The 15,034-nt window shown below is 33.1% G+C and overlaps 2 protein-coding genes across 2 annotated transcripts in view; both read left to right on the top strand.

Annotated features, from left to right (window-relative positions):
- Positions 1-1,796: 1,796 nt before the first annotated feature.
- Positions 1,797-6,885, top strand: LOC111712581 (uncharacterized). The gene is made up of 6 exons (XM_023487236.1): positions 1,797-1,940; positions 3,384-3,639; positions 4,086-4,135; positions 4,585-4,637; positions 4,831-4,951; positions 6,130-6,885. The coding sequence occupies exons 1-6, from the start codon at positions 1,894-1,896 to the stop codon at positions 6,182-6,184; spliced, it is 582 nt and encodes a 193-aa protein (XP_023343004.1). The 5' UTR covers positions 1,797-1,893; the 3' UTR covers positions 6,185-6,885.
- Positions 6,886-8,951: 2,066 nt separating this feature from the next.
- The window catches only part of LOC111712579 (E3 ubiquitin-protein ligase HUWE1), a 35,715-nt gene continuing 29,632 nt past the window's right edge, over positions 8,952-15,034 (top strand). The window contains exons 1-10 of the mRNA XM_023487234.1: positions 8,952-9,152; positions 9,567-9,713; positions 10,388-10,647; positions 11,107-11,236; positions 11,892-11,975; positions 12,444-12,526; positions 13,107-13,215; positions 13,745-13,822; positions 14,239-14,635; positions 14,804-14,911. Of these exons, the coding sequence (XP_023343002.1) occupies positions 9,072-9,152; positions 9,567-9,713; positions 10,388-10,647; positions 11,107-11,236; positions 11,892-11,975; positions 12,444-12,526; positions 13,107-13,215; positions 13,745-13,822; positions 14,239-14,635; positions 14,804-14,911 (1,477 nt within the window). The 5' untranslated portion in view covers positions 8,952-9,071. The remainder of the gene's footprint in view (positions 9,153-9,566; positions 9,714-10,387; positions 10,648-11,106; positions 11,237-11,891; positions 11,976-12,443; positions 12,527-13,106; positions 13,216-13,744; positions 13,823-14,238; positions 14,636-14,803; positions 14,912-15,034) is intronic.

Here is a 15,034-nt window from a genome sequence, read left to right as displayed (position 1 = left end):
AGAAGAATCAGAAGAACCAGGAGAACTAAAATTATTATTACCGTGTAAAGTGTTGAATATAAAAGTTTTTACAGAGTTTACTTCCTGGATTAATAGTCTGACTTTCCAAACAGAATATTTACGCTCCATTAAACGTTTGATGAAATGAAAAGAGAACAATGACGAACAAAGGTGGGGGGGGGGGGAGGAAGGGGACTATTTAAAAGAGTGAAACTATTGGAAGAGCACAGTTGCACTTACTGCAAGCTAGGAATAACATCTTTTTTCCCGTTCCAATATTTGACATATGATCCCAGGGAAGGTTTATGGTTGGTTGAAATTGAAAATATTTTGCCTGGAGTTTACGTTTAAAAGTTCAACAATATTATCAGAAAAATCTGCGAAAATTTAAGTTTGTTATTCGCTAAAACTGGTGTTTTTTTTCTATAACGTTGTTTTGTAACTGAAAGCTTTGGTTTTGGTGGTGGTCATTTTTACAATTAGTAATCTTTAAATTGATTTTTTTATTTCAAATGATAAATTTTCTTAAAGATAATGAAAAGAAAAATGAAAGGGTGTATAAGCTGAAACCTAAGCATTTTAGTAGTTGATCGAGACCCATGAGAGTTCTTTCTGATGTTCCTGTCTCGAGAAATTGATATAAACTGTGTCAAATTTATACAAATATCTGTATGTATAAAAGTTTGTATAAAAATAGTAGGTTTAAACGAATCATATTCATCATATACACAACCAATCTGAAAACGACGATATCCCAGAGGAGCCTAAGAAACTTAGGTTTGCTCCAATTATTATTTTAATTTAATCATTTTTCATTTTTAATAGATATAATTGATAATATTATAAATACGTCTGTATCATGTGAACTCCCACCAATGGCATTGCTGTATCATTATCATGTGACTCCATCTGTATCACGTGACCAGTATACTACACGAGGGAGGGAGTCCAGAGTTCCTCAAATAGTAATCACCGCCACCCAAATCTGTTTTGCGGCAAGCGCGCTCCTCAATTGGTAATCTCCTCCACCTCAAATAGTAATCAGTGCAAAAAAGCATAAAATTAAATCGTTTATTTCTTAGAAATAAGACCATATTGACCTCTTTTAATGGCCATATATGGTGTACAATATTGTTAAAGCTTTCGTTATTGCTCCTTAGTTTCGAAAATAAATCAATAAATATGCCAAACTAAGTGCTAGAAATATATTACGTTTATTAGTTTCAAGTTTCGCTTTAAGAATGTTTGCGGCATTTTCCTCTGAATGTTGTTTTAAACTCCTTATATAGAGAGGAAACTTTAACCCATTATTAGTGGACTAAATACTTCATTTTCAGTAGTGGGTGTGATGAGACTAATTTTTTCGCTTGCCGCAAAACAGATTTGGGTGGCGGTGATTACTATTTGAGGAACTCTGGACTCCCTCCCTCACTACACTGCCATTGGTGGGAGTTTTGGTCTTGAAATATGGAGGTATAAATACCATTATTAATTATATCTTTTATAAATGAAAAATTATTAAATTCAAATATTAATAGATACAAACTTAAGTTTCTTAGGCTCCTCTGGGATATCGTCGTTTTCAGATTGGTTGTATATTTGCTGACTATGATCCGTTTAAACCTACTATTTTTATACAAAATTTTATATATACAGATTTTCGTATAAATTTGACACAGTTTTATTATCGATTTCTCGAGACAGGAACATTAGATAGAACTCTCAGGGAACTCGATCAACTCCTAAAATGCTTAGGTTTCAGCCTACACCACCTTTCATTTTTCATTTACAGTCCCTTTAAACCTATTTCTTGTTTAAGTATTATAAGCAAATCTTTTATGATTTTGTTGAATCAAAAAAATGATGTTTATAGATCAGCAGTAAAACTCAGTTATGATTAGAAGGAGTACTCTAATCCTAGCTTCCATACTTTGCTTCAGGGAACATTTAATTTAAAGGATATAAAATACAGAATTAGCTGTGTTTTTTTTAATAGAACGTTAGGGAGCATGTCTTCTTTTTAAGAGAACGTCAGGGAGCTGTGTGCTTTTAAAAAGAATGTCAGGGAGCTGTGTTTTTTTTAACATCAGGGAGCTAGCTATGTTCATTTTAATAGAACGTCAGGGAGCTGTGTTCTTTTCGATTAAACGTCATGGCAATGTGTTCTTTTCAAAAAACGTCATGGAGCTGTGTTTTTTTTTTTATCTTCATAGAACGTCAGGGAGCTGTGTTTTTTTATTTTAATAGAACGTCAGGGAAGCTGTGTTTTTTATTAATAGAATATCAGAGGGCTGTGTTTTTTAAAAAAAACGTCAGGGATTTGTGTTCTTTTCGATAAAACGTCATGGCCATGTGCTCTTTTAAAAAAGTCAGGGAGCTGTGTATTTTTATTTTAATAGAACGTCAGGGAGCAGTGTTTTTTTCATTAGAATATCAGAGAGCTGTGTTCTTTTCGTAAAACGTCAGGGAGTTGTGTTCTTTTCCATAAAACGTCATGGCCATGAGCTCTTTTCAAAAAACGTCAGGGAGCAGTGTTTTTTTTTTCAATAGAATATCAGGGAGCTGTATTCATTTCAAAAAGCGTCAGTGAGCTGTGTTTTTTTTAAATATAACGTCAGGGATCTTTGTTCTTTTCAAAAAGCGTCAGGGAGCTGTGCTTTTTTTAATAGAGCGTCAGAAAGCGGTGTTCTTTTTAGTAGAACAGCAAGAAACTGTGTTCTTTTTAGTAGAACAGCAGGAATCTGTGTTCTTTTTAGTAGAACAGCAAGAAACTGTGTTCTTTTTGATAGCTTTTGTTAATACAACGTCAGTGGGCTGGGTTCTTTTTTAAAACGTGTCCCAAGGAAAATATCGCCTGTAAGGCTGCTGCACAGTTGCACTGTGAGAGTTAAATAAAATAAACACGAATTGCAAATATTGAGACAAAAATTGAAGAAATATTTATAAAGGAGCAGGGTAGAGGGCAGGAGAAATACAAGGGAAGGATAGAGGAAAAATGTATATTGAGGAGAAATGCAAGAAAATGGTTGAGGAAAAGAAAAAACGATGAAGATGGTTGGGAACGAGGCATTGATAAAAAAGAAACAGAAAAACGATAGGTAAAAAGAATTAATGAGGAGGCAAACGGATTAATGATTAAGGGGAAAAGAAATATATTTCTATACGTTTATATCAAAAGATAAAATTCGTACCTTGATGATGCAGCATACAAGAAAACAAAATTTTACGGTGATTACCAATTGAGGTGGTGGAGATTACCAATTGAGGAGCGTGCATGCCGCAAAACACATTTGGGTGGCGGTGATTACTCGTTGAGGACTTCTGGACTCCCCCCCTCCCCCAAGTCTACCCTGTAAAAAATAAAATAATTGTTCCGAGCACAGTGGGTCCAACTGGTCTTTTAGTAAACCGCTTTCTGAGAAGCATCACAGTGGTTCAATTTATCCCGAATATATGGTGAGAGATTCATTCTTTCCTCTTAATAAGCACAGTGGTTTAATGTATCCACAAGTCAAGTACAGTGGGACTATAAATCCTGAATCTACATACAGTGGTCCAATATATCTGGAAGATGAGCACACTGGTTCAATATGTTCAACAAATAATTTTTATCCAGACAACATTAGTGTAAGATTCAAGGTAATCAAACATAAGAGAATTAAAGGGATTAATTATGCTAATATTTTAAATCAATCAATTTAAAGGGATATATATTTCATTTTTTCGATATCCTTTCCTTTAATTTAAAATTTAAAGGGACTGTCAATGTTTTTAAAGTGACCGTTGTGAATCATGCATGCTAATGTTTGAATAGATTGTCACTNGGGGGCTCATGAAAAAATACTATTTCGACTCGAATGTTAAAAGTTAATAGTTTGTATTTCTTATTTCGTTGGAAAGATTATATATTCCAAAGAATGTTTAGACACAGAATTTCTTATTTTCTTACTTTTATTTAACTTTCATTATTTCAACTTCAAGACTCACAATGTGATGGTATTTATCTCCTGGAAACTAAAATATTTGCCTTGAAATTCAATATTCTATTTTTTAGAAATTAAATTTATTTAAAAAAAATATTTCAGAATCTCTATTCTCTACTCTGCAAGGATGAATCGTACACTGATTCAACCAGGTCCAGTGGTCAGCGTTTATATCAATACAATGAAGACGACTTTTCTATTTAAGTTTTCTATAAACAAGCTTCTTTCAAATTACAATTTTACAAGTAAACACCGAGAAGCTGTTAATTGAGAGTTTCTATTTGTTTCCATGTTTATGTATATCCATGCTTTTAAACTTTTTAAAAGTTGTCTTGATTTATTGATATATACGACGACGACTGCATTAAAAAGTATCTAAAAAGAACCTGTAAAGTCTTTTTTGTAACAATTTCCACAGAAATAACGACAGCCTGCCCCTGGTCGCTTCTACTGTTAAAGTATGATTATATGGTAGGAATTGTTATGTTTATTTTTTACAGACAATTCAAATTATTAAACATATGAACATGAAATTTTTTTTTATTTTTGTTGTTGCATTTTGCTTATATTATAGTTTTAAGAAAACAACGTTAAATCTCAGGATGGATCTGAATACTCTGGATTACGGGACACCCCAAGAAAACACAGATCAAGGTAAAATACGAAAAAAGCTGTTGGAAGGAGGAAATAAAAAAATTGAAGAAACAAAGTTGTGATATTTCAAACTACAATAAATTTTGTTAGAACAATAATCTAATTTTGAAATATCAAAAATGAATACCATCAGGTTGCAATTAATAGATTAGAAAATTTGATACTGTAGCAAAGAATCGTTTCTTTTGTTCAGAGTTTGGAGTAGAGATGAAAAGAGAGAAGAATGAGAAGAGACAGGAAGAAAAGAAGGATGAGGAAGAACTATCTATGACTATAGAAAGAATCAAGAAAAGGATGGATACACTGGGAGAACAGTAAGTAAATTTATAGACTGGCATGTTCGATTCACAATGGTACTCTTAAAATCTTTGTCTTATCAGATATGAATTAGATATTAATGTTTTTGTTTTCGAAAACTGATTATTTTCTTATTTGGATTCTTTAAACATAAGTGAATTGCGCATTTCTTGCTTTATAAAAAATGTAGAAATTATTTGGATTGAACACTTTTAAACCCAGAAAACCTAAGCTATCTTCCACATTATTGATCAGATTAAGGTTTTAAGAGTACCTTAGAGAATCGGGCCAGTCAATAGATAATTTATTTATTTATGGGCCAGCCCCTCTTTGAACTCTTTAAAGGTTCAACTACCTGAAATAAAAGGGAGGGTTCACTAATTTGGAAGTGGGTAATTCGTTTCTCAAGTACATCTTTATCTATAACTATTTTACATTGCTTTGTATTATCTACACTACAGGGTTACCCACAAAGGATGGAACTTTTTTATTTACTTTTACTCTGTTTTGCAGAACTGTAAACTCATGCTTCTTTTTTGAGGAAAATCAAATCTATATTTTGGTTTGTTTTGGTGTTTGCTCGTTTGTTTGTGTCCAATAAACTTCAAAACGGCTGAACCGATCGGGCTCAAATTTTGTATGGCAACTTACATGACCCCAGTGAAATTGAAATTAAATTTTGTTGCCAGGAAATATGTCAAATTTGATGGTTAAAAAAAACAATTTGAAGAGAAAAATCCGCGAAACCATTTGCTCATCGGAGATAGAGATACGATAATAAAAAGACAGATAAAATCAACAGTTAACAGCAAGTAATGTACATTTAACACTAAAGTATTGACAGAAGACAGAAGTTCCTTTATATTCGTGGGTTTAATGAACTTTAGGTCGTCATTTTCCTTCGCGGGTTACCCTGCACCTTAAATACTATAATGTATAAAAATATTTAACAACGAGGCTCAAGGTACTCATCTCTTGGTCTAAATTATGATTACTCAACTTAGAATCTCAAAACTATAGACTAGGAACATTTCCGTGGTTATGAGTTCCTCAATCAAAATTTGTACCAAATAGGTCCAAGGGTTCAAGACTTATCATCAGACATAACAGAGATTACAACTTAATATATATATACATATATAGATAAGTAAATGAAGATATAATAATGTTTAGATCTTTAACTATGAATTTTTAGACCGTTCCTGTTTCTTAGAAGCTCTTTAGTGGATTCCCCAGGAACAAGATTCTAAATTTAATTTAAAGGGACTGTCAACAAGATTCTAAAAATAGTTTAAAGGGACTGTCAACGAAATTTCTAAATGAAAATATCCATTTTAAGAATGCAAACAACGATTAACATCTTACAACTTTTAATCTTTCTCTAAGAAACGAATGCATGGGGAAATATCTTTGAATATTTGTGAATTCCAGATTCCAGATATATGGGTGCCCTTTTTCAGTTTCTTAAATGTTAGATAAAAGTCTAAAGAATATAGTATATCCTCTTATTTTGGATTGATAGAATTAGAATATTTCTGACAATCCCAATTTAAGAACCAAGTGCAGTTAGGGGAGAGTTTATTTAGCATTTAAGTAATTGTATCTTTTATAAAAGTGTCTTCATATTCGATAGCATGTTAAGTGTCAGCCATTAAGAATAAGACTTTAGTAAGAAAATAAATGATCTGAAAATAATTAAATGCTTGTAAAAATTAAACGAATCACTCAATTTGTAAATTTTCGAAATCTCTTTATAAATTAAAACTTTAAAATTTCAGGTCGTCATTGAAGTCTGATCCTTCATGAATAGCACTTTTTCTTATATAATCACAAATGGTTTGAGGCTGGAGTTTTTTCTTGAAATTTCTGAATTGTGTATGATAAATAGATAGTGAGATATAACTGTAATAAATAGATGTATTATGAAGCTTTTAATAAACATGAATATCCAATATGTTCGCTCTTAAATCTAATAAATGATCTTATAGTCATGACTTAAATAGCATAAAAATATGCGTTCGGAGTTTATATCAATACAATGAAGACAGACGAATGTTCGTTTTAAGTCTTCTACAAGCTTTTTTTTAAATTACAAGTTTACAAGTAAAAAAATAATCTTGGCAGCTTCTCTTTGTTTCCATGTTCGTGTGTCTCAATTCTGTTTAAAAGCTTGGTTGAAATAAAAATTTAAACCGAAAGTCGTCTTCATTTAATGATTTTTACGACGACGACTGTGTAAATAAGTAACTTAAACAAAAAAAATGCAACAAATTACAAAAGAAATTAAAATTAGAAACTAACAATCTACATCATGTACATTTAGTATATAATATAAAAGTGTTTAAGGATAACTATTTTTTTATTTTTAGTTCACACTTGTCATGTTTTCGAGTTTTTAAAAGGTTCTATATTGACGGAATTCAAAGGAACTTTTTAAACCTATTTCTGAGCAAAAGGAATTGAGTTTTTAATAATTCTTAATAATATAAAAAAAACTATAATGGAAATTAAATTTGCTAAATAGATGAGCAGCAATGCTTCATTCAGAGGAAACCCATATATTTACCAAAACTTTTTTAAAATTACAATTAATGGAGTTCAATTTACCCTAAAAATATTGGAGACTGCAGGAAGTCTGAATCAACGTGAATAGCCTATATGTGGGGTAAAGGCCCATACATATATGGAGTAAAGGGATGAATGTGCAATACGTCTACATTGTTCATATAGTCCAACTTTTCAAGGCCAGCAAAAACAAATAAAAAAAATTAGACCTCTAGCTTTGATGGTTAGGGTGAAAAGGAGGTTTTGAAAAAAGTAAAGAAAAAACACAGACCGTATTTTAGACCCTGTTCTGTCCACATATTTCTTAGCAAAAATTCTTATTACAATTTTCTTCTATTATTAATGATTACTATATCATCATGCCCTTGCCCTCAGGGTAAGGATCAAGATTATCCAAATTGAAGACGACAAATGTGAAATTCTGCTGGATTTTTGTAATTCTTTTCACTTTCAAAAGAACAGGCACGTTTGACCCAGAAGGGGGGGGGGAGGCAGTTTTAATTAAAATAGAGTAAGCCCCCCTTGAACCCTCTGCAGCCCACTGTGTCACAATTCAAGAGCTAAATAACAAAATGTATTCTCAGCTGATATAAATTGTTTATTACACTCTGAAGTCCTGAGAAGTCCCTTCAAGACGATCATAATTGGTTCGTCCACATATCCCCCCAGGCGCGTACGAGGGGGNGCAAATGAAAAGGCATCATGTGGATCATGGGTGGTACATTTATAATGGTAGCCGGAGAATTCGGGGTTTAGTATGTAGGCTTCCAATCTAGGAGGTTCACATGTTCAGAAGGGTGGTGAAGAAATCTTGCATGGGGATAAATTATCATACCCCGGTTCCCCTGTCTTACCACTTAACTTAACTATGTATGTATTATTAATTCGTATAACCATTATAATTCCTTATATAATTATTTGGATGAATCTAGTGAGGCAGGTAGAAAGATGGCGGGTGCTGCAAGTTCCCGGATTTCTCGGCAAAACCGGTTTCAACACAGTTAGATTCATGTAGACTACTACACTGTAGACAAGACGGGGTGAAAACCTAATATCATATCAGGGAAACCAAGAAATACATATTATATCTCAAAAGTCTTATTTAAAATTACGCAACGGCTTATATATATGTAGAACGTCCATTTTAATTTGAGATTTTGATTTAAGATTTATTCTTTGGTAACGTTATTTATGCTCCATTCGTCATATGCAAAATTACAATTTTTTTTAGCATGTGGTATATTTTTAGCGAGCGGTAAAAATTTCGGAATTTCCAATTACCTTTTGTTCTTGATAAGTTATTTAAAACTAAAATAACTATAAGTATTTGTAATTTGAAATAATGTAAGTATGGAGGTTCGAAATCAAACAAAGAAAGTTCCATGTCGAAATATATCCCTAAGGAGAAATTTTTGGTGCTTCGCCTCACATTTAAACAGGGCAATAAAGTTATTATATCAAGACATGTTTTCAGATCTACAAGGTTTTTAAATGAACAAACTAAACTGTGTTCGAATCCGGAGATTGCAATGAGAATTCTCCTTTTGTGATTTATCAAATCATTGAATCAAAATGAAAATTGAAAGGACTAAAGTGAAAAAATCCTCTAGTGAGGTACCCTTAGACTGCAAAAACCTCATTCTAAAACTTAAGGTATATATATGTGAAATGAAGCAATTGTTTTACCAAATGCGATGAATTCACGATTAGAAGACAGACAATATTAAGGGGATCGTTTTGTTGAAGATTTGATTTTGCAGCTGTTTAATTACCTGATGTTATGAGGGGTACATATTTAACTAATCTTGCACGTAAATGAATTAGCGAAGTGATCTTTAATAACCTTTGTTTAAATGTTAGTTATTCAATATGGAATAAAGATTCCAAATATTTCCTTAAACACGTGTTAAGAAGTTAAACAAAAAGAACATTATATTTTTATTTGATGCTACAGGGAGAGATTTTTAGGAGAATTTTAGGGGTTAATTACTGATTTTAAATTGACAGCTTTGTCAGTTTGTTATGGAACTAAATTTTAATAAATCAATTGTAAAATGATTTGTTTAGGGGTGCACCAGGGCCGAGTTCTTGTTGGAACTTCAAAAGATCGAGACCTGGACCTATGGGAAGTGTGAACTGTACCACTGGATTGATATTCTTGATCTGTGTGATGATATTCTAGAAGATGCAACCAGACGAGAACAGGGGTCATGGGTAAGTCAGGGGTATATGTTTTCACAAATTATTTCTGTGCATGAATAAAGATTTTAAAATGAACGTCAAAAGGCAAACGTATTTTTAACAACCATTTTTTGATACTCCTTGTAATAAAACTTGTTTCCATATTAAATCATTTTTTTCTTCAATTGATCCGAGTGGAAAGAAACTTGAAGAACATACCTAACATAGGGGAAAAAATATTTTATAGAGGGAAGGGGGGATTTTTCAAGATGATATTTTCCCTAGGTTTGTCAACGTTTAAAACAGAAATGAAAGTTTATGTTTTGTGTTTACAGCGACAAGCTTTTACGATGGGTAGTAGGTCGACCCTTTCAAAGTTAAAAAGACGAATATAACAAAGTATAACAAATAGGCTAGCAAAAGAAATATCTGATAACCCTAATTTTCAAGAATTGGCGCTTCTTAAAGGGACTGTTAAGGTGAGATTAAATGGGGTATTACTTTTGAGGGGTATAACTTAGACACAGTTTCATATCAATTTCTCGAGACAGGGACATTAGATAGAACAAATATTGGTCGCGATTAACTCTTAAAATGTTTAGGCTTCAGCCTATACCACCTTTTATTTTACCTTAACAGTCCCTTTAACGGCAAAGTACCAGTCACTAAATGATAATCTACGAATGTTTAAATGTTTATCGTAACAGGTTTTGGGTTGTGACCAGCCCAGTGAGGAAGCCGGTCGTCTGAAGGAACTAGTTTTATGGACACTTCACTTCACAACTCTGCTGATAGAACACAGTTTCTCCAGGCACCTCTACTCATCCATGGAACACTTGTCCATGCTCCTCTCCTCCTTCGACCTGGACGTGGTGTTGGAAGTCCTCAACCTGCTCTACATGTTCAGTAAACGGAGTAATTTTATCTCAAGATTGTCCCCAGATAAACGCCAACTTCTCCTCAACAGGTCTGTTAAATAAAAATTCATAATGAAAATAAAATAAAAATAGTATCAATATTTTTTTGGAATCTTTTTCTGTAACTCTGTATCAACTAATTTAATTAGGGTTGAAACATGTTTTGTTTTTAGTTTAAAGGGACTGAATAAGTCATTTCAAGTGACTTCATTTACAAACTGCCATGTTCACTAATACGATGTATAAAAGTTATTTGTCTGATCAAGAAGGATCAAGATCTAACAATGTTTTTAACATTGAAATTGATTATTTTTAATTGCGGGTTCTTCATGATATGACTTACGGATTTACGCGATAGAAAAAATTGAGGAAATTGTTAGAATTGAACACTAGAAAAACAACTATTTACTTATCAGAGAGTAGAGTTATTAATCGGCCACTCCCCTCTCTTCAAATGGTGGGCAACTAGAATGGGTTTAAAGGAAAATATTAACTTTCTTAACTTTTAGATTATCCCACCTGGCTGCTAGCTGGGGTGGCAAGGATAATGGGTTTGGATTATCTAAATGTTGTTCTGATGATCCCATCTCATCCTTCCCTCCCAGTGCCACTACACTCCACTTCGAATTTTATGCAGAGGTTCGTATAGACTAAATAGGATAGACTGGTCTTTAAAAACCTAATGTTTGAAAAGAAACAGAGGATTAAAAAAAATTAAGCAAAATGAACAATAAAAAAGACGCGGCTAAGGTTTAGGATATAAGAAATTTAGGGAAAATCAAGAGTTTAGCAGATAATAGAGATAACATTTAATTTTGGAGACACCCGAGTCTTTAGGAAGTAGAGATTTAGGAGTAAAACTAGGATTTAGGTGATGTTAAGAGATTTAGGTTAAAAAACAAGGGTTTTGGAGGTGATCGAGATTTAGTAGAAAAACGAGAGTTTTAGGAGATAAAAGAGATTTAGGTAAAATCGAGGGTTTTGGAGCTAATAAAGATTTAGGTGAAAACGAGGGTTTAGGGACAGAGAATTAGATGAAAAACAAGGGATTAGGAGATGAGAGAGTTATAGTAGAAAAACGAGGGTTTAAGAGATTTTAAGAGTTTTAGTAGAAAAACGAGGGTTTAAGGTCGATGATAGAGATTCAGTTGAAAAAAACATGGGATTAGGAGATGATAGAGTTTTAGGAGATTAGAAATACAGAAATGGTTCAACAATGGTTAAATGGTGGTGTTGCGGATTATTTTCTTAGAATTTTTTAGTTTTAGGTGAATTATTGATTTAACTTCTTCAGGTTGGAGTAGACCAAGGGAAGAAAACCTCACAGTCTAGTGTTGTTACTGTAATACACATGGAGAAATTAGACCAGATGAACAAGGTAACATTCATTTATCAAGAGAAATTACTGTTTTAAACCAGATGTACAACATGTTATCTATGTATGACGAGAACTTAGATCATTATCTCACAAGATATCATAATTAGATGATTACTAAATAAAGCTGTTATTTAATGAAATCTAGCATGTAATGGGCATGAATAATACACAATAGGTAACTAAATGATATTTAGGAGAAAAAAGATTAAAAAATTGAAATTTATAAGTTCAAAATAAAAGTTTTAAATTTTGAGATTTAAAATTTAAATTTAAAATTGCAAGATTTAAAAAATCAATTTAAGATTTTAAATAGTCCAATGAACATGAAAACATAGCAATTGTGCAGTGTACATTACAAACAAAGGCATTTCACTTGAAAATTTGAGTTTCAATTATTCTTGTAAAATTAACATAAGATTGTTCAAATGTCGGGAGTCACTGCTTAATTAAAAACTAAATTATATTTAGACTCCAGCTGGTATAATGGAGGAGTTACTCAAACAGTATAATGTTCCGGAAGAGAAACAAATGCTTTTGTTTACATACGTCAGGTGCAGTACATAAAAATTGTCTACGCTTTACAACTACTTTTTCGGGAAATTAAAAGTTTTACTTTAACAAGGGTTCTCATTTCTCAAGACCAATTTAAAGTAAAATTTTAATTTTCCGAAAAAGTAGTTGTACACAATTTTTTCGTCTTCTTTAAATGCGCGAATTTTTTCACGAAAACTTTGCAAGGCGAGTCGTTATTTTTATTAATTGTCCTTAGGGACTTTAAGTAACTTCCCTCTGTTGGGGAACCCTGAGTCGGCTGGTCAAAAGGCGGTCAACATTTTTCAATATTTAGTATAATAGAATTATAAGTTTATTCAGTCAAAGCTTGTTGAGGTTAAACTGCCTTAAATTTTTTATTTATGTGATTTTCTTATCGTTTTTATAAATCCATAAAAACTGTTACCGAAGCAAATCTGTAACTTGTAGGACAGTAAAGACGGATTAAAAACTTAAAAGGAAACCTAATTTTAAGTTTTTTAATATTTTAATCCCCCCCCCCTCTATGAATGGTTTGATAACAACGACAACCCCCTCTAGCCAGTAAACATTTTAGTCATTTTTTATTTTCTGTTTTAGGTTGGCACATGGGTTCTCCAGCTATGCAACCAGATTAAAGAGTGTACAAGCCAGACTGCAAGCTTTATCAGTTCTAATATACAGTAATCAGCTAACTGATTCTATACAGGTAGACAGTAATCAGCTCACAGATTCTATACAGGTAGGCAGTAATCAGCTCACTGATTCTATACAGGTAGGCAGTAATCAGCTCATTGATTCTATACAGTGTACAGGTATGCAGTAATCAGCTCACTGATTCTATACAGGTAGGCAGTAATCAGCTCATTGATTCTATACAGGTATGCAGTAATCAACTCACTGATTCTATACAGGTAGGCAGTAATCAGCTCACTTATTCTTTACAGGTAGACAGTAATCAGCTCACTGATTCTGTACAGGTAGGCAGTAATCAGCTCACTGATTCTATACAGGTAGGCAGTAATCAGCTCACTGATTCTTTACAGGAAGAACGTAATCAGCTCACTGATTCTATACAGGTAGCCAGCAATCAGTTCACTGATTCTTTACAGGAAGAAAGTAATCAGCTCACTGATGCTATACAGAGAAGGATAATTTTTTAGCATTAAGCAAATAAATTTAAACTGTTAAAATGTCAATTAAACAAATAATTAAATGCTAATGTTTTTTTTGTCCAGGGTTTGTTGTACTCTGGTCTGCTAGAGGAGCTGGTGGATGTCCTGGAGATGAAAGGAGATCATCTCATGGAGATCAAGGTATTTTAATGAGATCACAGCGGTTCCCTTAAAAGCGGTATCTAAACAAGTATGAATTATAAACCCAAGTTTACTGCAGTAAAATATTTGGAAGTTATTAGAAAAAGTAAAAAAAAAAAAAAATTCTACATTATTTATTAATCAGATATAGGTTTTTCTGGCCTACCTGCCTACCTTGTCGCTGGGATAGCCCCAAAAGAAAAAAAATGGTGTATTACTGCATTTATGGACTCCATTGGGAACTTGAAGATAAAACAAAAAATGCAAATGATTATAACATAAATTATTAAAATAATGTGTCCCCCTCTTTCCATCTTTTGAAATTTAATGAACACCTTACTGAACGAAAACGATATAATTTAGATTTTCATATTTTGATCTGTTTTGCAATTAACTAATATGTATATTTATCTAAGGCTGCGGCATTGAAATCTCTGACCTCTATAATCCACCTGGACCGGAACCCAAGTTTTCCTAAACTCAACACCATCATTGATGTGACCGGAGCCGCAAACTTTCATGGATTCCTGCCCGTCATGGTGAGGAACTGTATTACAAGCCTCACCTCCACCACTCCCTCCTCTGCACCCTTCCCTCAACCCCTCGCCACCGCCCTCTTCTCCTTCCTCTACCACCTGGCTAGCTACGAGGCCGGGGGCGAGGCCCTCGTCTCCTGCGGGATGATGGAGAGTCTCCTCAAGGTGATACAGTGGCCAAGCAGTGAGCTCGAGCATATTACTTTCGTGACTCGAGCAGTGCGAGTTATTGATCTGATAACAAATCTTGATATGGCAAGCTTTCAAACGCATCAAGGTAAAATAAATCATTTCTTTTTATCTTTAATTTCTGATTGTTCAATTTAATTTGTAATTGTTAAGTTCCTATTTTTCATTGTTAAATTTCTTATGTTAACTTTTCATTTACAATTTGATTGTTTATTATGTATCTTCGATGTTTCAATATTGATTTTCTTTTTTTCAGGTTTAAATACGTTTATCAACCGTCTCCACCTCGAAGTAGAACATTGTAGAAAGCATCAACCCTTTCAAATACAGGTAGACTCGTGGACTAGTAGGCTTGAAGACCAGTAGACGTGTAGACCAGTAGACTTGTAGACCAGTAGACGTGTAGACCAGTAGACGTGTAGACCAGTAGACTTGTAGATCAGTAGACTTGTAGACCAGTAGACTTGTAGACCAGTAGACTTGTAGA

The sequence above is a fragment of the Eurytemora carolleeae genome, unplaced genomic scaffold (assembly GCF_000591075.1).
Source record: "Eurytemora carolleeae unplaced genomic scaffold, Eaff_2.0 scaffold1295, whole genome shotgun sequence".
In the NCBI taxonomy this organism is placed as follows: Eukaryota; Metazoa; Arthropoda; class Copepoda; order Calanoida; family Temoridae; genus Eurytemora; species Eurytemora carolleeae.
Note: the sequence above shows the minus strand (reverse complement) of the source record. Positions and strands in the feature narration are given on the sequence as shown.

Coding starts and splice junctions, on each gene's coding strand:
- LOC111712581 (XM_023487236.1), top strand. CDS start 1,894: ATGATTAGAAGGAGTACTCTAATCCTAGCTTCCATACTTTGCTTCAG. Junction 1,941..3,383: donor GCTTCCATACTTTGCTTCAG/GGAACATTTAAT, acceptor TTCCGAGCACAG/TGGGTCCAACTGGTCTTTTA. Junction 4,638..4,830: donor CCAAGAAAACACAGATCAAG/GTAAAATACGAA, acceptor TCTTTTGTTCAG/AGTTTGGAGTAGAGATGAAA.